Source organism: Ambystoma mexicanum, chromosome 10, assembly GCF_040938575.1.
Source record: "Ambystoma mexicanum isolate Mex_15411 chromosome 10, UKY_AmexF1_1, whole genome shotgun sequence".
Taxonomy (NCBI): domain Eukaryota; kingdom Metazoa; phylum Chordata; class Amphibia; order Caudata; family Ambystomatidae; genus Ambystoma; species Ambystoma mexicanum.
In genome coordinates this window covers 961,379,626-961,402,633 of record NC_090932.1, presented here as the reverse complement: position 1 = coordinate 961,402,633, position 23,008 = coordinate 961,379,626, and the positions used below count along the sequence as shown (strand labels likewise).

The window sequence follows — 23,008 nt, the reverse complement described above, 5'->3', positions numbered from 1 at the left end:
AGGTCATTTGAAGGTATTAGATATTTTAGGAGTGTGCTGGTAATATGTACGAAAAGGGGTCAGTCGTCAGGAATCCTTGAAAGCAATGCCAGGTTGGCAACAGACTTCCTGGACTGCAATGTAGCTGAGACTGGATCAGAGGAATGCTTCCTAGCCGATGATGGCAGGCATCTTGAACCGTTACTGCAAGGGTGGGAGTCCGGATGCAGCAGTAAAGCTGCAACAGCTCCAAGAAGAGGAGGCAGCATAATTGGCTAATGTACAAGAAGCAAGTGAGAGAACAAGGATGGGAGCCATCAAGAGAATAGTGAGCAAGGCAGCAGGGATAACGTAGGGTAAAACAGGAGGCACTCTCACTAGCTTTGATTGGAATCCACTTGAGAAGCAATACTTGCCAACAGATGGCCCCTTATTCATGGCCTTGAGGCCGGAGGTAAAGTAAGAAAGGATAAAAGCACAGACAACCGGTGGTTGTGAATGCACACCAATGCCTGGTTACTGGACTCCAGTTCGTTGCTCAGCATGTTAGCCTGATCTATGGATGCTACTTGTGCTTGCAGGTCATTAGTTGCTTTTAAAACAGTAGTCTTGGCATCTACAAAGTATCTTTTCAGACTGAATGAGGGCATACACAGCAGGCAGTCATGTAGTTTGTCCCATCTCCCCTCCCCCGGCAGCTCTGGTGCAGGTACATTTGCACAGCTGCTGTGATTTACCACTCCATGAATGAGAAACGGACACAATGGGGAACATATACAAAGCTTGGTATGTCAAGCAGAGTGCCTATTGGTCAGAGATGATGGTGACTGAATACGTACCACCTACTCTACCACAATGCAAGGCACAAGCTGGTGAATACTTACAAGGGTCCCAGTGCATTAGCCGCATCTCGACACATGCAAAAACTTACGCCACATCTAGCCTGTGCCGACAGTATGAACCCAGCAGGAAGAGCCTGTGTGTTATGATGGAATATGTCCTCACAGTAGAAGAAATTTCTTAAAAGACTACACAGCAAAGAGTTAGTTGTTGAGGGATAACTATTCCCCCAAATAGGTCACAGGGGACCGCTCTACCATAACACTGCTGCAACTGTGAGGTCAGCAAATAAGATAAGCTATCACGCTTGTATATGTTTCTTGCTATTATTTGGTCCCTACAGTTTCCAAAATACAGACGTCTACTCTCTCGTCCATTCCTCCTAAAGGATCAAAAATCACAAAGAGGAGAGGATTCTCAGCATACATTGAGAGGGCTTGGCACTTGTCCAGCTGCTGATGAAGGGTCAGGGGGAGTGTCAATTCACAACCTAGGACAAGCTGAATAATGTATGTGAAATATATCATCTGAAGAGGTCCCGAGAAGGGTACATCAGGACTAGCAAAAAGGCTGTGTTAAACCATTGAGAAGAGGAGTGAAAACCTGGCAAAGGAGTACAGCAGGTATTCCACCAAGATACAAACTCACAGACAAGTTGTTTTGTGTACCAGTTGTGTGGTAGACCAAGAGAAGAGGAGTGAAAACCTGCCAGGAGAGTACACCAGGTACCCTAATAAGTTGAAGACTAAGAGCCAAGTTGTTTGTGTACTGGTTGTGTTTTTGATCAAGAGAAACTCAAGGAAGTGATATTCTTAAATATAAGACGGAGTGACAAAATCTAGGGGAAGGGAACCACCTTCTGAAACAAAGGACTCTATCCTTCTAGAACGTTCATGTTGGAGTGGCGCATTTTCCCTTTTTGAATATTTATAAATCACTTAAGGCCAAAAACATTACCCTTTTCACCTTAGAGTTAATTTTGTTAGAATGTGAGGGCCAGAATAGTACTTTGTTAACAAGACATTTTACTTTGGACAGTCTGACATCGAACAGACCCTTTGTTTGAGGTAGGGAAACACCTCTAGTGTAGGGACAGAGGCCTTTCCTAACCCCATGTTCTTTTGTCAATAAACGTTTATGGCCAAAACCATACATGTCTGTCTCATTCCTGGTTCCTCACAGCTGTAAGGTTCCTGGTTAATGCCAAATACAATTTAATTACGGCACATCCTCAACACTGTATAGCTAAGCTCTTTGCCCCCGGGTTGTGATGTCATTTGTGACATCATGAGCAGTGCATGGCAGGTGAGAAATGGTAAACATCCCACGTTCTGTATTTGAAGTTTTTTGGGCAATGTGTTAAATGTTTTATTAACATAGGTTATACAACCATACCATCCCATAACAAATGTAGTTCAATACATTTGCTTGGTCATTAAATGAAAACCTTCAGCAATGTGAACATACCTGTAGTGGTTGTACAACACTACTTGTGGTCATGCCCTGCAGTGCCTGCAGATATGCCCTACAGGTGCTGTGCCTCTTGCTGCACTCTTATCAAGCAACCATTAATAGGACATCGGTACACATTATTGGCAAATGGTTCCTCTGGTGTCAACTGGCGAGATAGGTCTGAAGACCAGAGTCTAAGTGAATACAATGATTTGTAAATGGGATTCTTTCTAAAGAGAATTGAACTTCTCCAGGGAATTCCCTTGCCCTACCTTCGGTCATATTTTGTCCTGTAGGGAACTCATGGTCGCAACAGTAAAGACAGACAAGTGATCACAGTTCAAGGGTGTTTACTAAACTGTATAAATTGGTGAGGAAAAAAGCCTAATCTAAACCTAAATCTAAGATGGAAAGAATCTACGACCATCCAATAATAATAAGGCAGTCCTAGTGGGGTCTTGTCAAATAAAAAGGGCCTATACTAAAAAAGAACTATTGCCAATCCTTACCGCTAAGTTACAAAATAGTGTGGGATAATGTTAATCAGAAAAGAAAAAGGTGTTCACAAAATGACAAGTCAAGATGGTATAAAACTGGGGTCTCCCTGCCCCACGTTTTAGCACGGCACAAGGCAGGACTCTTGAGCACAGCACACTCCTGGGCTTCTCCAGTACAAGCTTACAGTTCATTTTCAAAATATCAGGGCCTTCTGTGGCCAAGTCTCTTTTACACCAAGTCTCTTGCCTCAGAGGACCTGATGTACTATTAATAACAACAAAAAATTTCCTTTCAGTAATCTTCCTGTTGGGGGATTTCCCTTCACCCGTGGATCCCCCTCAACTGGGCTATGATCTTTTTTGTAACCTTGGCTTCCCTCCGTCGGGTTCACATTTGCCAGTTTCACACAGTTCACTTATTCGTAATACCTTGCAGGATTCACTTCCCTTAGCTTTTCTAGACCCCAGTCAGGGTTTCTCTTAAGCCCCCAGTCCAGCTTTCCACATTTATCTTTCAAAAAGTGTTTTCCCTCAGCCGGGCACACACGCCTGTTTCACACTGTCACAACTTTGGTAATGGGTTAAGGACTTCCAATTGTACAAGGGATTTTGGCTTGAACGTTGTATGATCACCTTAACTCTGTATGCTGGCCTTTCCTACAGCCTCTTGTTACTATATTATCCACAAGAACAGGGGACAAGTCTTTCGAATGGCTGCCCAAGTAGCGCCGGACCGCTCTGCAGCCAGACCGCTCTGCAGCTGGTCTTTCCCTAGGTTTTAAAAGTTCAGTAGTACACAAGTTCTTTGTTCATAACAAGTTGCCATTTGCAACCTTCGCTCAACATTGTCCGGTTTACTATTGGTTCTCCCTTCAACTCACCGGCTGTGTTTCTGGTCTCTGGAGTTAAGAACGATAACACGGTAGCACCTCCCCGTCTCAGCTATCAGTGCAGGAGGGTCTTGTGCACCGTTGACATCTGTTACACCACACGTCTGCTGTAGTTTCCGGTTTCATAAGGGAAAGGGCTGTCGTGTGTGTAGTTATTGTCAATTGCCTGACCCTTGTGTTGGGGGACGTCAGGCACACAGCTCTGGTGTTAGTTCACTGTCTTTCACAGTGTAAGAAAATGTGTTGGAAAGGGGCGGGGGGTGGGGGTGGTCGAGCTAAGCATCCTACGGGGTAGGATGGGGAAAAGGTGTTAGAAGCAAGGGGTACCGCGTCTCACTCAGTGTCCCACTTCCACTCCCCGAAGTCCCCCTCATCCAGGTGATCCTCCCCCACTGGTCCACCCCCAGAAACATGATCCAATAGCAATGTCTGTGTCCTGGCCACCTGGATGACAGATCTCTGGGGACTAGCGGGTGAGACACCTTTAGGTTTCTCACAGGCCCGAGAGGCTGAAATATGCCTCTGCAAATCCTTTTGGCACCACTGGTTCCTAGATTCAAGCTGAATGCCAGAATAATAATATTCAGTCTGGCATCCACATCACGTTTTTATTCACTTCTGAATTTAGGTCTGCAAATTGTCTGCCATCCCAACAAAAGAAATAGATCGTTTTGGTCTCATGTCGACTTTCTTTTCTTCAATGCTGAATGGTTTGTCACCAAACCATGCAGGTCCCGGGAGGATAGCTCGGCGGCAACATGCTCGCCTTGGAAGCAAGACGACACGAAGTAACAGGTTTGATCCCCGGGTCCGCGCTTAGAAACCTCTGGGTATTTAAGCGTGTTATAAATATGCAACTAAAACAAAAAAAACTATTACGCAACTAATATTCCTGTAACAGCGCCTCAATGCCCGCGGGCTGTGTGAGCGCTTTAAAAATGCAAAAATAAAAAATAAATGCAAATCATACGGTTTGGACCAGACGCGAACATCTTGTCCAATCCATTTGCAACTTTTTGTTTAGTACAAAAACCATTGAAAGGAGTTTGAACAGGATTTTCTGTAACTACAAATTTGTCTCCTCCACTCAGTGTCTGCTGAAAACATTCCAAAAACAAAATAATTCAGACGGGGCGGTGTGACATACATACTCCTATGTCCCTTCCCTCCATAATTGTGGGATGTATTCCCAGGAAGGGAACAGAACCGAAGCATGATGAAGAGAAACATTCTCGGTCATAAAAAAGCAATGTATTTTCAAGAACACCCTTTGCCAGATCCTGTCTTTACATGCTCCTGTGACCAATCGACTGTCCTTTTCTCAGCGGGCAGAAACATCAGATGTTCTTCATGTTTCTATTTATCTATACCTTAGGGTAGAAAAGTTTGGCCAAACTGTGGGCTTTCCATTTAGGAACTTCATCCCAGTTTGTAATGTTGGGAATAGATTTTCAGATTATGTCCTACAGAAGAATTCAAGCTTTTCATCAACAACAAGCAGGTAAGTAGCGTTCAAACCTTATTTACTCAGGCAACCAGGTGACGTTTTCACTTGGACCTACCAGACCGGGAAGGGTTCCTTGTATTATCCATCACCATTGGTTTTTGTGATGACCTAACAGCAGGACAATTCAAATTCTTTGACTTGACAGACTTCCAAAGGTCTTTCGGTTGAGGTGCCTTGCAGATCTCGGAAATTGCTTTCGAATACAGTATACTCTTTCCTGGAGGATCCCCCAAGACCTAAACAGAAGCTACAAATCTGCGAAACCACCGGGACATTGAGCAATCACCATCCTGCATTGCTTTAACTGTGCAGTAAATACTTCTCGCAGTGGCCAAGTCCAAGCAATGTGCTTCACAGGAATCAACTGTTGAAATCCTTACACCAGCCTGTAGATCAGTTGATGTTTCATGGCAGCTCCAATCAGACCTTGAACCATCTCAGAGCTGTTCACAGATTACAAAGGTTTTGCCGGGCACTACTCAGCCACTAGACACGCAGATCAAGAAGAATGCAGAGCATACAAATAACCCTTTACATTCTCAACCAAAAAATGCAGCTACCACTCAGTATGAAGCACTCTGCAAGGTACACACTTCGCAATACGAGGACGATTCAGCTACAATTGGCTCTGGGTGCCACTAATATCTCATCCAGACCATTTCAAAAAGCACAGAGCTTTTCCCCTTTCTGTTATTATCCACCCTTCTCAGGCTATCAGAACCCTCCACCTCCAACAAAGGCTGGTATTTGTCTGACACACACATTCAATGGCTTGTCTACCTTAGCGAGCCTTTATGACTGCTAAGACCATTTTTGAAACATTATCTTTGTGGTTGTATTGGCAAAAACTTCACAACGCCTCTGCCTTGCCCTTCTCCTATACCCCAGGTGCCAGAGTTTCTTCCGCAGGCCGTTTCACCACACTACTACACCTCTGACATCACGGCATGTGCCACCTCTACAAGCACCGCCTCATGCACCTTAATATCCTCAAACACTAGCTCACCGCAAGGTGCTGCCACCTCAACAACTACACTCAAGTGTCACTAAAGAACCTTCATACCTCTTCCACACCCACCATTGGGGATGACCCAAAAGTTGAGGATGACCTACCAAAGTCCTTTAATGAATATAAAACTGGAGTCATGGAATGTATTAAGGTAATAACCCAAGTCCTGAACCAGTGGATACTGGAGTGCAGGGTTCAAAATAGCTGGGAGCCATTTAGCTCCTGGCTATGTCCTAGGAGAGCCTGGTTGGCTTGAAAACAATAGCTACGAGCGACATTTATCTCCCCAGGTCAAATGGTGCCATACCAACATCCCAAGTGACATTAACTCTGTATGTTTGGAAATGTGTATAAACAAACATTTAGATACATCAAAAATACATTTAAACTATTATGGGTAATATATGATGGATACAGAGTTATAGTTTGCATCTCAGATCAGCGTTACATTTGTGTCACTCTATGGAACTACTCCTAGTTCCTCAGAGGTTGCTCCTGCTTACTAGGTGATGCCGGATACCCAGGAGCTGCTTTGTGCCCCTGCTAAAGAAATCCTTATTTCGACCCCTAGGAGTGCTAGACAAAGTCCTGTGGAAGACTGGACAAGATAGGCATGCCACAGCCAGTCAGACGTGAATGGGATAGGGGAGGCACACCTAGTTGATGGTAATGACAAATAGGGGAGTAGGTGGTAAAAAACAGACCACACCGGAGGAAAAGCAGCACATGGGATTCAACCCCTCCAGCCCAAATTGCACTTGTGGTGTGGCCGTCTATTAAGGGTGGTGCTCCTCTTCGAACGTAACCTCTCTTTGGCCACACCTTCTGTAAAGGATGAAGACCTAGTAACCATGGGGAAGAAGGTATACTTTAACAAAGCTCCTCTTCAGTGTCAGGCACATGCAGACGCTATTTTGGCGACGTGCATCGTTATATGGACGTAGCAGATATTCCCAATGATCAGTCTCATGAAAAGAGATCAATTTTTATTGGGCGTTTCAAACACCAAGCAGGTGACCATAGACGTGCTATGATCTGCAGTTGGCAAATTCGAAAACAGCATCTAGAGGGATGTGCCTCTGCCTATATATACACACAGAGATGCCTGGTACAAAAGAACCAACTAATTCCTGAAGCTCAGGACTGAGCCAAAATAGTTCACTTCAATGGCCTTCAGCTTTTTCACTCATCCGCACAAGAACTAGCTACCAAAAAAAAGCAAGTGGGTGATAACTTCTTTGCTAGTGAGCACCAAACAAACGCAAAATCCGGCTTCACCTAGTAGCCAAAACGTTGAGAGGGAGAACATTCTATGTGTTCAGGGGATTCAAGAAAAGTCACAGAGACCAGAAAGATTAATCCATCTCCTTGAACCAAACAAAGAAGAAGCAACAAACAACCAAAGTCGTCCCCACCTCTGGGGCTTCCTCAGACAACCCCCCACCCCAAAATAAAAAATAAAAACAAAGTCATGATTCAGGGCAAGGAACATACAAATGCATTGTAAAACTATCATGAAATCCTGTTTTAGAGATCACCAAGCTGCACCCACTCAGAATGTCAGAACAACACCTTCATGGTGCTCAAGAAAGATATGGCAGCTATTCATATAATCTTTAACATTTCGGACTTCAATTTCCATCTGCTCAAGGAGACATTCAAGATGGTTAGCATCTCTGATCCTGGCAGGAATTTCTAGAGTGTTGTGCATTTTACGTACAAGTTGCTAATACGCACATTCCAATTTTGCCACCGTCATCGCAAGTTTGAGGTATACAACCTTGTTCCGTTGCTACGAGTTCACTAGTCTACCATTTAGGATGGGTTTGGATCTCCAGGTCTTAACTAAAGCCATGGTCAGAGTGAAAGCCAACCTTTGACTTAAAGGTATACATATATACGGTATCCGGTCATTGCATTGACAACCAAAGCATCTACAGCCAAACTATCTAAAAAAAACATCTAAGAAAAAGCATCTAATGCATTTTTTTTAGATGGTAAAGGGTTTAGTTTAATAAAAATGGGTTTTAAATGTTAAAAAAGGGAGGTTGGGGGAACCACCCCATTAATATTTTTTTTTATAAATGCAATTAGATGCTTTTTTTTTTTTTTTTTTTTTTTAGATGGTATGGCATTAGATGCTTTGGCCGGCAATGGAATGACTATCAACCCTCCTTTCAATCCTTCCAAGGATCTAAAGTTATAGTCTTGACACACCACACAGCTGTAATGTTAACCCTGAACAATCAGGAGTGGTGTGGCCACATTATCTAATCGGACACTGGCGATCAATAACGAACAAACCCCATCAATCACTAATTTGGCAGGCTAACTTAATGTTCGAGCGGGCTTACAGATCAGGCCCACTCACACCACAGCTTCACACCAACCCCCACGAGTAAGAACTAGTTTCAATGATAGTGGACTAGATTTTGATTTGAGGGGGTTCTCCAACGCCGATTTCATCTGTGACACAGGAATGCAGTACGTGTCCTCAGTATGCTTTCCAGAGAGGAAAGGGGAAAGAGTCTCTAGGAGTTGTTATTATTTCCCTAGGATGACATCGCCATGATATAAGATATTTTATTTATATCGTGCTCCTACACAAGTGTTTCAGAGCGCGACAAGGGAGAGCAAAACAAACTTACTAGGCCCAGTGACATTGAGAATGCGCAAGTGCATGGGAAAGGGAAAAGGGTAAAGTGCATGGAAGGGGGGGAGGTGTAAAGTGCAGAGCAGAGGAGAAACAGATAAATAATAACTAAAATAAATAATTAAGGCAATAAACAGTGGTAGAGCAGCGAGCAAGTGGCAAGTGCTGGGTTAAAGGCAGCAGACCGGGTATGTCTGAAAAGTGGGTATGGGGGACTGTGTGGGTACAGATACAGACCCCGGTACAAGGGGTGGCCCAGAGGCAGTGCAAGAGGGTGGCAGGGGTGAGCAGTTACATGGGCCCAGGGGACAGAGGGTGGCTAGGTGCACGGTGGCAAAATAGAAACAAATCAGAATGGGAGCGGGGATTGTGGTGAAGGCAGAAGCAACGAGGAAGGACTTGAGGTATTTCCAGACCTGGAGATGGTTCTCCTCAAGTTTCAGAGTGGCAGGGAGGCTGTTGCAAAGGGAGGCCCCAGCTGAAGACAGATCTACCCCCAGCTCGTTTCTATGAAAAATGACTAACCCTGAGGGAGGTAGAGGAGTGAAGAGCTCGAGAGCGTAGGTATTTACAAAGGGATAGTTGAAGGTATTTTGGACCCATTTGGAGTTCTAAAATGATAACTTAAAGATGCTGGATGCAGCCAGAAAGTATTCCACAATTAACCAGTACATTATCAAGTGGATAAGGTTTTACCACTGGCGTCTAGCCAAAAATAACAATATTCAGTGGATGCTGTCTTATCTTTCATTACTGACCTGCACTAAAAAACAGATAAACAGAACCCTTGCAGGACTTGAGTTTCTGCCCTTAGCACTTAGAACTCTGTTGGGTCCATATTATGACAAACGCATTATAACATTGTCTTCGTGGCAATGATGTCATATATTGGAAACACTATCACAAACTTGTATTGTAAAATGTTCCTGCATACTGTTAGTGACCTGGCATCTATTGAATTTCTTCATCGGTTTCCCTACAGAACTCTGCACAAACTCCACTCGATCAGTTCAGGTTGGCTTGCTCAGGCCAATTAGTGGAAACATGTATGCCCACTCTAGTTCCAAAACGTCAAGCCAACACTGGAAAACAGAAAATGGTCCAGCTCCAGCAAAATGCAGATGTTAGCAAAATGAAAGAAGAATCTTCTCACCTGCTGGCAAAGCACTGCTGCTAGGTTTCCTCCTGCACTATCCCCAGAAATTGCAATTCGGTTTGGGTCAACAGAGTATTCAGCAAGGACGTCAGGACGCAAGAAGTGCGTGGTAGCCTGGTGGGCATCGTTTAACTGCTCAGGGAAGTGAACATCGGGTACTAACCGGTATCTGAAAAACAATGGTAGCATTTCATGAAAGTTGTAGTTCAGCTCAGCAAACATTTTAATTCTACACTGAACATCTAAATACAATATAAATTAGTTTGACACTAGTGGCAAACCAGGAAAAAAAATCTGAAATACAAAATAGGCTACGGTTTAGTTTAGTGCCTGATAAAAGTAATCACCTACAACCTATAAACCGATACAATACATGTTATGGCAGAGGGATTTAAAAACAACTCACGACTCTACAAATTGAGTTCAAACAAGTATATATTACAACATAAATCCCAGGGTGTAGTGTAGGATGGATGGGATAAAAGGATAGGGAATTTTCAAAGGGAACAAAAAGCAGCAATTCCAACTTGCTTCACGACCATAGTCCGTCCTTTACTTCCCTGCATTTTTAAGTGTCTACTGCACTTAGGTTTCTGTCGATTTGGGTCTTTCTTGTTGCTGTTGCTGTAGTCCAGATTCTGAAATAGTCCCAGTGCTCAAAATGCTGGGCCTTCTTTCGGGGTTGTTCCTACCTGCCAGACACATGGTGTCCGGAGTGGTCTCGGGTCTTGTCACACTTGTGCCAGGATTCTCCTGCTCTCACTGGACCTAGGGAGCTTTGTCCTAGCATAGCTTTAACCGGTGTTCCCAGTTCAGAACCTCTTTACTTACCTTCTCAACATCGTGAACAGCCTCTTTTTCACCACCTCCATCTCTTCTTCCTTCTTAATTCCCCACAATGTTCAGTCCCACTTCACCTCTTAACTTGTGTTTTTCTCTGGGTGATTCCGTTTTTTTCACTGCTCTCAAACCTCTCCTTTATGTTTAGACCCCCCCATATATTCTTTCTGGGTCTCTACCTTCTGTGTACTACACGTTACTCACCGTAGTGACTAACGTACCCATTAGTCCCCTTTCCTCCATACTGTATGGGCGTCCCTTCCTAGGGATGGGAGACGGAACCTTTTTCACCAGAAAAACCTTCTTCCCCTTTAAATTTAGAGGCTTGCGGGGGTGCGGCCCTGGGAGCATGCACTACCCTGAATCCACCCATCAGCACCACTCCTCAGTCCCCACTGACGCGTCGACAATAGTAATTATTGCCTAATGACACCAGTATTATTAGGGAGGAGGATGGTGGGACGTATAGACGAAAGCGGACTAAGTCACTACGGTGAGTAACTTGTAATTACTCTTACGTCCCCTCCCCCTTCCTCCATACTGTAAGTGCGATTACAACTGAATAGAGCCCCAGGGTGGAGAGGAGACCCTCCTTAAGCAAACAGGTTCCTTCGAACCGCCTGTCCGAAGGCCGCGTCTGACTTCGAGCCGGCATCCAAACAGTAATGCTTACAGAAAACTGAAGGGATGGCCCAGGTAGCTGCCCTGCTTGTGGCCTGCCACGGAACCTGCCACTGGAAGGAGCTGGCCGTGGCCTTGGCCCTTACGGCATGGGCGTGCATGTTGGCTGGTAGCGGCTTGTGCTGCCCCTTCATAGGCCTCCTTGATGGCTGCAACCATCCACCTAGCGATGGAGGCCTTGGATACGTGATAACCGTGTCTGGAGCCCCCAAAAGGTGACATAGTGTGTCAGACTTGCGGAAGCCCTTGGTCCTATCCAGATAGAATCTCAGAGCGCGTCTGACATCCAGACAGTGCAAGACTCTCTGAGCCTCGTCCCTGGGGTCAGCAAAGAATGAAGGTAGGCCTATTTCCTTGTTTAGATAGAACGTGCAGGGTACCTTATGTAGGAACGCTGGGTGAGTCCACAGGACCACCTAACCTCTGTGGAAAGTGGTATAGGGTTCTGAAGCCACCAGAGGCTGGACCTCGCTGATTGCAAGCGAAGGGGAAATCTACTAGCAGTGTGGTCTTGATGGTGACCAGCCTGATGTCCGCAGACGCCATTGGCTCAAAGGGTTTGTGCGCCAAGGCACCCAACACCACATTGAGGTCCCACACCGGGTGTGGCTTCTTGATGGGCGGGTAAAGCCTGGACAAGCCCGCCAGATGTTTGACCATTGGGTTGGAAGAGAAGACCTCCTCCTCCGAATTTCTGTAGGTCCCTATGGCTGCGAGGTAGGTGCGATTTGTCTCCACCTGTACACCTGAGTGGGCAAGGTGTTCGGAGAAAGAAAGCACACTGTCCAGTGTGAACCTCAGGGGGTCGATCTCCTTAGAATCTGCCCAGTGACAGAACCTGCTCCATTTACTCCTGTATTGGCTCCTAGTGGCCTTGCTCCTAGTGCCATGGATGATATCCAGGTTAGCCTGAGATAAGTTCCGGTGCTTGAGGGTGATCTGCTGAGGAACCACGGTGCGAGGGCTAGCTTCTGAGGAGCGGGGTGGAGAACCCTGTCCCCTTGCTGGGGCAGGAGAGGTGCTGGGTCCAGCGGAAGGTGAATGGGTGGTCCGTCCGAGAGGCTGAGCAAGTCAGAGAACCATGGTCTTGCCGGACCCCAAGGCACTATCACTATGATGCTGAGGTGACAAGCCTCCTTTATCTTGCAGAGTACCCTGGGGATCAGGGTTGTGGATGGAAAAGCATAGGCTGTCATGCACTCCCATTGAATCTGCATGCTGTTGCCCTAGGAGCCGAGGCCTAGTCCCTGGAAGGACGCAAACTGATGGCACTTCCTGTTCCTCCAGGAGGCAAATAGATCCAACCGAGGATGGCCCCATGTGTTGAAAATCACCTGCAGCACCTGGTCGTTCAATTTCCACTCGTAATTGTCTGCTCCCAGTCTGCTGAGTCTGTCCGCTTCCAAGTTGGCCTCCCCCGGCAGGTGGACGGCCCTGAGGTAGATGTTTTCTATGGCCCATTCCCACATACTGACCACTAGGTTGCACAGCAGATGGGACCGGTTACCCCCCCTGCTTGTTGACATACTACATGCTGGTGGAGTTGTTGGTCTGGATCAGGACGGTCCTGCCCTCTACGAGCGCAAGGAAGGCCCTGCGGGCTAGCCAAATAGCTTTGAGCTCCAGCCAGTTGATATGCGACTCCTGCTCCTGCCGGGTGCACACTCCATGGACGCTGTGGCTTTTCCAGAGTTGCTCCCCAGGCCTCTAGGGAGGAGTCCTTAGTAATGGTGACCTGCAGAGTCGGCTGCTTGGATGGCCTGCCCGTCCGCAGATTGCAGTCCTTGGACCACCACATGAGGTCTGAGAGGAGAGACAGCAGTATGCTGACCCGCTCTGCTTGGGAGCCCTTCTCGTGCTTCTATGAGGCTGCAAAGTACAGCTGCACTCTCCTCATGTGGAGCCTCGTGTGTGGTACGGGCAAGAGGACCACGGCCATGATACCCATTAAGTGCTAGTACCACCAAGCCGAAGTCACGGGTCTGGTAAGGAAGTGCGTGGTGGCCCTCTTGATGGCTGTAATCTTGTCCTCCAAGGGAAATACCTTCTCGGAGCTCACGTGTATCCTAGATGAGGCCCAGGAAGGTGAAGCTCTGCGTGGGCTGCAGCTGAGACTTCTTGAGGTGGATGGTAAACCCCAGGTCGTGGAGTGTACTGATAAGCGCGGAGGAAGCGTGGACAACCCCCTCCAGTGATCTCGCCCTGACGAGCCAGTCGTCCAGGTGCGGGTAGACATGGTGGCCCTGGGCCCTGAGGAGGGCTGCCACTGCATATATGAATGAGTCTGGTGAATACCCAGGGGGCTGAGTAGAGGCCAAAGGGTAGCAACTTGTACTGGAAATGACGGCCCATGATCCTGAAGCGTAGGAAGGAGCAATGTGGCTGCCAAAATCGGGACATGCAAGTAGCTGTCCTTCAGATCCAGGGAGCACCTCCAATCTCCCCTGTCTAGTGTCTCTGCAATGAGTGCTGGCGTAACCATCTTGAACTTTTGAAGAGAGAGGGCGAGGTTGAGGGCGGAGAGGTCCAGCACAACTCTCAGGCCAGCCTGGTTCTTTTTTGTATGGCGAAAATCCTGGAATAGAAGCCTAATCCTCTCTGGGAGGCTGGCACTTCTTCCACTGCATGGCTCGATATGAGCGACCGGATCTCTGCCAAAAGAGCTGCCATCCCAATCTGTGGGAGTGGAGGGGAGGGGAGGAAGGGGGAGAGGGAGGTATAGGTAGGTGGTAAGCCATGGATACTATTGGGAGGATACAAGGGTCCGCAAAGTTCTGGCACCAAAAATGCATGCGAGAGACTAGCCTGCCCCCCACTGGAGACACGAGGACCCGGAGGGACGCATCATGCCTTTTTGCTCTCTTAGGCTGCTACTGAGGATGGGGACTGGAAGAAGCCGTTGCCCCCCTTTTTTGTTGCTTGCGCCGGTGCTGACTCAGGGCTGTCAGGTTGTCTCGACCTCCGTTCCTGGAATCTGCCAAACGCCTGCCCCTTATCGGAGCATTTTAATCTGACTGGGTGTACGCCTTGGGCGTGGCTTTCATAGGAATAGATAAACACTTTACGGTTTGCAAACTGTTGTTCTTATCCAATTCCTCTTTGGTGGTAGAGTGGAAGAGGTCAGTACCTGAAAGGAAGGTCCAATATGCAATCCTGGACATCGGGATTGAACTTTGTAGCCCAGAGCCAGGCCGTCCTTCTCATGTCAGTGGCGATGCACATGGCCCGGCAAGAGGTGTCGATGTGGGCCAGTGTGGACTCCATGAGGTCTTGCGCTACCAGCTTGGCTTCTCCTAGACCAGCCTTAAAGCGGGCATGGCTCTGCGCCGGGAGTTCAGGAAGGAAGTCCGATATTTCCCACCACAACCTCCGATTAGCCGCTGCAAGCATGTCATCCGCGTTGGCTTGACGTAGGTGCAGGGAGGTATTGGAGTACAGCTTTTTCCCGTACGCCTCCAAGATCTTCTCCTCCTTGACTAGCAGCGCCGAGGATGAGGTGGCCAAGGACGACTGTGGCTTAGAGTAGAGCAACTCGGCAGCGATCACAGACGAGAGAGGCTGGGGGTGCGCTGATAGCAAGTGTGTATCCCCCTCCATCTGTCTATACTTGGCATCGAGGCGCTGAATGACAGGCTGGGCTGGGCTTGAGCCAACCCTTCTTGGCCAGAGCAACAACATCCTTCTGCATCGGGACACCCTTCTTTGTAGGGGGGTCCTAGGGAGAGGACCTCTTCCAAGACCCCCTCCTCGAGCTGCTCTACCTCGGGATGAGGAAGGCCCAGATTTTCTGCCAAACCTGCAAGCCTTTTGTGAAAGGCGTTCGCTGAAGATGGCGTGTCACTGTCGTCCTCCTCGTCTGTATCCGCCTGGGTGTCCGGCTGGTCCGTCACGGGAGGAGGGGTCCTGGGGGCCCTGGGCTGTGGTGTGGAGACAGGAGCCGGAGGCTGCTGCGGAGGTTGGCTCGGAACCAGCTGCACATCGGGTGGATTCCAAGGAGCCAGCAGCGGGGGCTGTGGTGCCGGAGCCATGGGAGGAATGACTAAAGGCACCGGTGGAGTGACTGGAAGGAGCAAGTCCCTGATTGCATCCCTTAGGATGCCCCCCCATCTGGGGGGTTCGCATCAGCCCCAAAACTTTTTCGAAGAACGTATCCTCGGAGGCTGAAGAGGAGGCAGGGGATACTGACAGAGTGGCTGGGGGCTGTTGGGGCTGGAGCACACTCAGTTTGGGTTGCAGGGAGAACCTGCCCTGCGATACTGATGGATACACTTTAGGCCACATACCTGGTTGACACTGGTCCCACCATGAAACTCCTTCACCCGCCTGCTCTGTTCCTAGGAGTGGCATTGGACGAGCAGCCATGTTGTCTGGCGCAGCGGCCATTTTGTTGGGCTGCGTGCCACATGCCAGAATCGTGGTGCATGGCCCTCCGGACACGGCCTCGCCCAAGACTCTTGAGTGTTGGAACATGAGGCCTATCCCGCACCTCAGGTCTAGGCCTGGAAGGGTTATCACCCTCGGCATTGTCGCCGGTAGTGCTGCGTGCAGAAGCCCCCTCAGACATGGAGCCGGTACTAGGGCGTAGACCCTCGGGTGCAGACCCGGTAGAAGAATCTTGCGGTCCCTCAGCACTGATACCGGTAGGGTCCTAAGACCCCTCGGCCGTAAGGCTGGTAGCTGGTTTAGCCTCGGTGTGTGTGCTGGTAGCATAACCCCAGAGGTTCCTCGCACTTGGGCGTTTCCTCGGGAATGAGTCGCCCTTACGGTGTGCGATGGAAAATCACAGCCCTTACTTGGGCCTTGATCTCTTCTGGACACACTTCTTCAAGTCCTCTGGAAGTGACGCTTCAAAGAGTTCTCTCCATCTAGCTAACCTGTTCTTCAGTGCGCATGTAGTCATACTCGCTCGCGGTGCAACCTTCCCAGCCATGGTCAGGGCCAAGGCAGCGGAGGCAAAGAGCGTGGGGGTCAGACGTGGGAAAGAGTCCCTCGCAGGCTGGGCAACTGCTGAAATCCGCTGAAGTCGACATGCACCGGGGAGGAGCGTGACGCCGGAGGACCTAGATGACAAATAAAGACAAAAAGATAAAAGAAGAATCCGGGCAACAATGCGTGGAATTACATGGCAAGGCCAAACCCAGTAGTGCTGATGAAATCGGCCTGTTCCCTTCGACGCGGAAAAGGGGACTGAGGAGTGGCGCCAGTGTGCGGAGTCAGGGAAGTGCATGCTCCCAGGGGCACACCCCCACGCGCCTCTAAATTTAAAGGGGAAGAAGGCCTTTCTGGTGAGAAAGGTTCTGTCTCCCGTCCCTAGGAAGGGAAGCCCATACAGTATGGAGGAAAGGGGACAGGACATACGAGTACACCTCCTTTATAATCTCTTTCTTTGACTTCGTGTTGTGCCTCTCGTCGCTCCTCACTCAGGCTTTTCTTCCCATCTAACTCGACAGACTCAATCTATATCCTTCCTCTCCGACCTCTTCCTTTGACTTCTCTGCTTTCCATGCACTCGACGCCCACGGGTGTGTAGCACTTAGTAACAATTTAAATAAATAAATAGCTATGCCCAAAGATCTTTCACCAACTTTTCTCCCCGACCTTTCCCAGGGCTATCTATAGCTCTCCAACTTCTCCAGTTCCTCCAGTGTGTTCACTCCTTCCGCCTAGAGCAATGAGCCAAGCAGTCTAGCTTGGGTTCTATTGGCTGACTTATAGATAAGAAATCCCCGATTCTTTTCTAGGTGTCCCCGACTTCTAGTACCAATCGTTGAAGTATAGGGGTGATCAAGGAATGGATTTAAGTCTCCTAATTGGCAACGGCTCTTGCATGATTTTTGAGCGAGAGCATACTTCCTTCAATGGGTTCTGACCCCCCGGATCTTGGTTGCCCACATCTCACGCCCTGAACTCCCATATTTTGGGTCTTGAGGCCACCAAGGCTTTAGAGCTACTGTGTTACATTCCTCGCTTGGACCCGGGTGTCCCACCCTTTTGCTCCTCCAGGTACAAATCGCATAACAGATGCTGGCAACCATTCCATAGGGCTCAGCCAGCCCCAACTGTGAGCCTAAAATATGTGGCTATTACAAAAAGCAGACACACACACTACCATCAATAATTAAATATTATTGGAGGGCTGCACCAAATCTGGGGATTGGAATAGATCTGCAATGTAAAAGCATTGAACAAACATAACAGTGTTCCTTTCCTCGCCTTCTCAAACATGCTCAGTGAATTTAATAGTGAACGAACAGCACACAATCCTTACCATGTCTTTCCGAATAATCGGTGCAGAGTAACAATTAAGCAATGGATAATGTTCTCCTGAAGACAATATCTATACTTCTGTTAAAAGTCAATACAAATAAAGCATGTTTTATAGACATGTTATTAAACAGGATTGCCTAATGAAAAATGTATAATGCAAAACATATTCCACATTTTCAAAATGTACGAATAGGTTACTGTTTATGCCGTGTATATTTCTGGCAAACCAGCAAGACGGTTCAATTGTGAAAAAAGCCTCAGGACAGAATTTGTGTACACTCATAAAATTAGCTTCAATGGTGTAGCAAGAGTTGTGCACGCCCTGAGTATAGTAAAAGCAAACCAGTTTCGCAAGAAAATCAAGGACATATTCACAGAGGCAGGCATTTATGCAAACAATTTATCATCCAAAGTTAATTTCTTGTTTAAAATGACAAGCCTTGCAATACAATAATAAAGTGCAACTTAATACAAGTTAAAAAAAGGACAAACCTTCATATGCAAAATTAAAAAGAATTGTCCATACAATATAACAGAGTAAAATTAGCAAAGCAGATTGTTGTAATGCGAGTTATGGGTCGTGATGTCATTGACAGCAAGGTGTGTGGAATGTACCTATGTCATGTTGGAGTGTTGATTTGTGAATGGCTCTGAGGGTTCCAGGTGTGTCAGTTTAGAACTGGAAGCTGGCTGCATGGGATGTGCCAGTGTCTGTATGCCAAGTAATATACTTGGAATAACCTTAATAATTGATCTTACCTGCTGACTCCAGTGTGGTATGTAACTTAACGAACCCCACCACTTCACAGATCCTACTAATAAGAGTCATCTAGCATTAAGGGATTTTAAAAACAAAATGTTCCCCTCCTTTCACTAACGTGGTACTTTTCCCTTTGTCCGCCACTCCGTTGCTTTTAACCATGGGTGGGACCATGAGGGAAACCTCCCTTCAAGAAGAGGGAGTGAGTATTCCATGGAGATAGTGGGAAAAGACCAGATGGTGGCTGGAACTATGATGCACTGGGGTGAACCTATCCGCCAACCTAAAGGTCTAAATAAATCTATGCAATATGCTAACCTTATGAGTCAGACTAACAAGTTACTCTCTTACCTGGTAACATTCTTTCGATGGGATGGTCCGACGACGTATTCCATATACATGACGGTAATCACCACAGCTGTGCTGTTTCGGAAAATCTTTCGGCATCTGCGTCCTGCGTCGATACGCTGTCCTCGAGGGTCTCCGTCGAGCCGACGTCACCGGATGTTATAAGTAGGACGCACGACGCCCGTAGCCTCTGCTGTAGTTTTTTCCCAGAACGTGTGGCACCAATCTTCTGCCAGTATGACCACAGAAAGCCTTGCAGAAACGTACGGTGCAATCGCATAAGAAATTCTGTAGCGGGGTAGGCAGGGCAGGAGCGATCTGGAATACGTCGTCGGGCCATTGCATCAAAAGAACGTTACCAGGTAAGAGAGTAACTTGTTCTTCGAGGGGATTGGGTCCTCTGACATATTCCATATCTATGACAGACTCCCAAAGCAGTACCAACATATGGAGGAGGGAAAAAGAATTTAGAAAATAGAAATTTAGAACGCCCAATCTAATTGCAGAGTAAAGGACCGCCTTGCCAAAGGCCAGATCCTGCCCATGGATAGAATCTAGGGAGTAGTGTCGTACAAAAGTATGGACCGAAGCCCAAGTGGCTGCCTCACAGATGTTACGAATAGGAACACCCCTCTGCAGGGCAGTAGAGGCAGCTATACCCCTAGTAGAATGGGCCCGTAAGCCTACCGGAGGGTCCTTACCCGCCAAGCGGTAACATTAATAAATTCCCAAGATAATCCATCTAGACAAAGTCTGCTTAGTAACAGCTTGTTCCAAACGCCTTCCAGCGTAACCTAAAAAGAGCTGATCATCCACTCTGACCTGGGACATGCGTGAAATGTAGAAACCTAAAGTTCTCCTAGGATCCAACCTATGGAGCCTCTCCTCTTCCTTACCAGGATGCGGAGGAGGATAAAATGCCAGAAGAATGACTTTCTGGCTCAAATGAAATTCCGACACCACTTTCGGAAGAAAGGAAGGACTAACTCTAAGGACAACCCTGTCCTTCTGAAACACAGTGAAGGGTGGCTTAACTGAAACTGCCTGTAACTCACTCACTCTGCGAGCGGAAGTGACCACAACTAAAAATACAGTTTTAAGGGTTAACAGTCTCAAAGGACAAGAATGTAAAGGCTCAAATGGAGCATCCATTAGGACCTTTAGAACAAGTTTCAAATCCCAACCGGGCACCTGGAAAGGTGACGGTGGGAACACATTAGTGATCCCTTTCAAAAACAGAGAAATTAAAGGAATTTTGAAATAAGAACACTCCTCAGTGTATGGACAGCGCCGCCAGGTAACCTTTAATGGTACCCACTTGCAGGCCCTTGTGGGTTAAAGAAAGCAAAAAAAGACAGAACCACAGGAATGTCACATGAAAAAGGATCCACATTCTTAAACCTGCACCAGTCGCAGAACTTTCTCCAACGGCACGGTACAGGGACTTTGTTGCTGGTCGTCTGGCCGAAAGCAACTCCTCCATCACGTCTTCAGGGAGGTCCCAATCCTTATACCTCAACCTTTCAGAAGCCAAGCGTGAAGGTTGAGATATCTGACCTCTGGATGGAGAACCTGACCCCACCTCCTGTGAGAGCAGATCGTCTCGGTAGGGTAGACGACGCGGAGGGCAGATGAACAAGTCGAGAAGGTCCGGGTACCACGTCCTCCGGGCCCATGCCAGAGCAATGAGGATCATTCGGGAACCAAACCTCCGTAATCTCTGCAGCACTTGCGGGATGACGGGGACTGGAGGAAACGTGTACAGCAGTGGGAAGGACCACTCCACCACGAACGTGTCTCCCAAGGCTCCTCTTGGAGGAAATTCCCACGAGCAGAACCTTTCGCACTTCCGGTTGACACTGGAGGCAAAGAGATCCACTTGAGGGGTCCTCCAAAGGGCGAAGATCTCCAGGAGAATCTCCTGAGCCAACTCACACTCATGAGAGATTGCGCTCTGCCTGTGCAGATGAACTGCCGAGACCGAAACTTCCTGATGGATGGCCCAGAACCAGAGCTGCATTGCCTCCCTGCACAGAGGAAGTGACCCTGCCCCCCCCTTTTTGTTGAGGTAGTGCATGGCCACTGTGTTATCCGTCAGAATCAGGACATTCTTTCCTCGCACAGTCGGCAGAAAAGCCTTCAGGGCAAGCCTGACGGCCCTCAGCTCCAACAGATTGATGTGGAGTCTGGACACCTACGGAGACCAACGACCGCTGACTGTCAACTCGTTGGCATGAGCTCCCCATCCTGTGAGGGATGCGTCCGTCACAATCGTCACCTCTGGCCAGGGTAGCCAAAACGGAGCCCCCCTCATCAGACTGCCTATGTCGGCCCACCACAGAAGGTCCTGGGCGACCGAGGGCGGCACCTGCACGCGGTCCAACATCCTGCCAGAAGGCTGTGACCACTGCATCTTGAGAGCCCATTGCAGAGATCTCATCCGCAACCTGGCCTCTGGCACCAGAAGAATGCAGGATGCCATGAGACCGAGCAATCTCAAGAACTCGAACGCCGGGAGACTCTGGGCCTGTTGAAACTTGTGTACCATCTGCTGAATGTGAGGAGCCCTCACCTGGAGAGGGAAACACTGCCCCAGGGATGTGTCGAGCACTGCTCCGATGTACTGAGCCGCTGAGTTGGCATCAAGTGGGACTTCTTTAAATTGAGGGAGAAGCCCAGCCTGTGAAGGGAGTGGCAGGTGACTGACAGATGATACAGGACTTGCTCGGGAGAGCGCGCCCTGATCAACCAATTGTCCAGGTAAGGGTAGACGTGAATCCCCTTTTCACGAGATATGCTGCCACCACCACCATGAGCTTGGTGAAAACCCTTGAGGCAGAGGTCAATCCGAACGGCAGGACCTCAAACTGAAAGTGCGAGTCGCCAACTGCGAACCTGAGGTGGTACTTGTGCTTGGGATGGATCGGCACATGAAAGTAAGCATCCTTGAGGTCGAGAGACACCAACGAGTCCTGAAGTTGAAGGGCCTGGAGGACTTGAGAAAGAGTAACCATCTTGAACTTGTCCTTCCTGAGGAGCTTGTTCAAACCGTGCAAGTCCATGATGGGTCTCAATCCCCAGTCTTTCTTCGAAATCAAAAAATAAGGGGCATACCATCCCTTGTTCCTATCCGCTACATGCACCAGTTCTATGGTGCCTTTCTCCAGCAGGGCTTGTATTTCCTAAGCAAGGAGCGGATCCAGACTCTTCAAAGAGATCCCCTGGTGGATTGTCGTGAGGCCTCTGCCGGAATGGAAGACAGTAGCCATGGGCTATGAGCTCCAGAACCCACACATCTGAAGTAATGGCACGCCATTCTACAAGATGCTGCGCCAGCCTTCCCCCAACCGGCGAACCATGGGACATGGCCTCATGACTGAGCTGAAGCGGCTGCGGCATTGCCGGAGGGTAAAGAGGCAGCTGCCCGAGCGGCCTGGGCACCTCGAATACCTTGTTTTCCACCTCTGGTACCCCTACGTTGGCCCCTTTGACTTGCAGCTCCTCTCGATCTACTAAAGGATGAGTAATATCGAAAGGAACCTCCCCTCCATTGCTGTCCCCTAGGACGAAAAGGCAGAGGTTGGCGAACTGCAGCGCTCAACGACTTTGCTGTAGCTTCGGAGGTCTGCAACCTCTCAAGGCTCTCGTCAGCCTTGAGGCCAAAAAGATGTTCACCATCAAAGGGCATGTTGGGGAGCCGGGCTTGCACATCAGGAGCAAACCCCGACTTCCGCAACCACACAAACCTGCGTATTATGGTGCTCGCCGCCATGGACCGGCTGACACAATCTGCCATGTCCAGACACGGCTGAACGGACTCACACATGGCATCCTTGCCATCCTGCACCATAGCAAGAAAACCATCCCGTTCCTCCCCTTCAGGAATATGTTCAGCCGCCAACGAAATACAGTTCCACAGAGTGTGCGTGAAACGTGACAAGGCACACACAGAGTTGGCTGCCTGTAAAGCCATACCCCCTGAAGAAAACAGCTTCTTCGCCCAGCCATCAAAACGCTTGTCGTCCTTATCAGGAGGGATGGTAGGGTATGACGCCTGCTTTGCTGGGGCCGTAGCCGCCTGCACCACCAAACTCTCCGGAGTGGGGTGCGTGGACAAGTAGCAGGGGCA

General features: G+C 48.3%; 1 protein-coding gene across 1 annotated transcript in view; it reads right to left on the bottom strand.

Moving 5' to 3' along the window:
• Positions 1 to 23,008, bottom strand: part of NCEH1 (neutral cholesterol ester hydrolase 1) — a 384,956-nt gene that overhangs the window by 36,546 nt on the left and 325,402 nt on the right. The window contains exon 4 of the mRNA XM_069618733.1: positions 9,981 to 10,152. Within this exon, the coding sequence (XP_069474834.1) occupies positions 9,981 to 10,152 (172 nt within the window). The remainder of the gene's footprint in view (positions 1 to 9,980; positions 10,153 to 23,008) is intronic.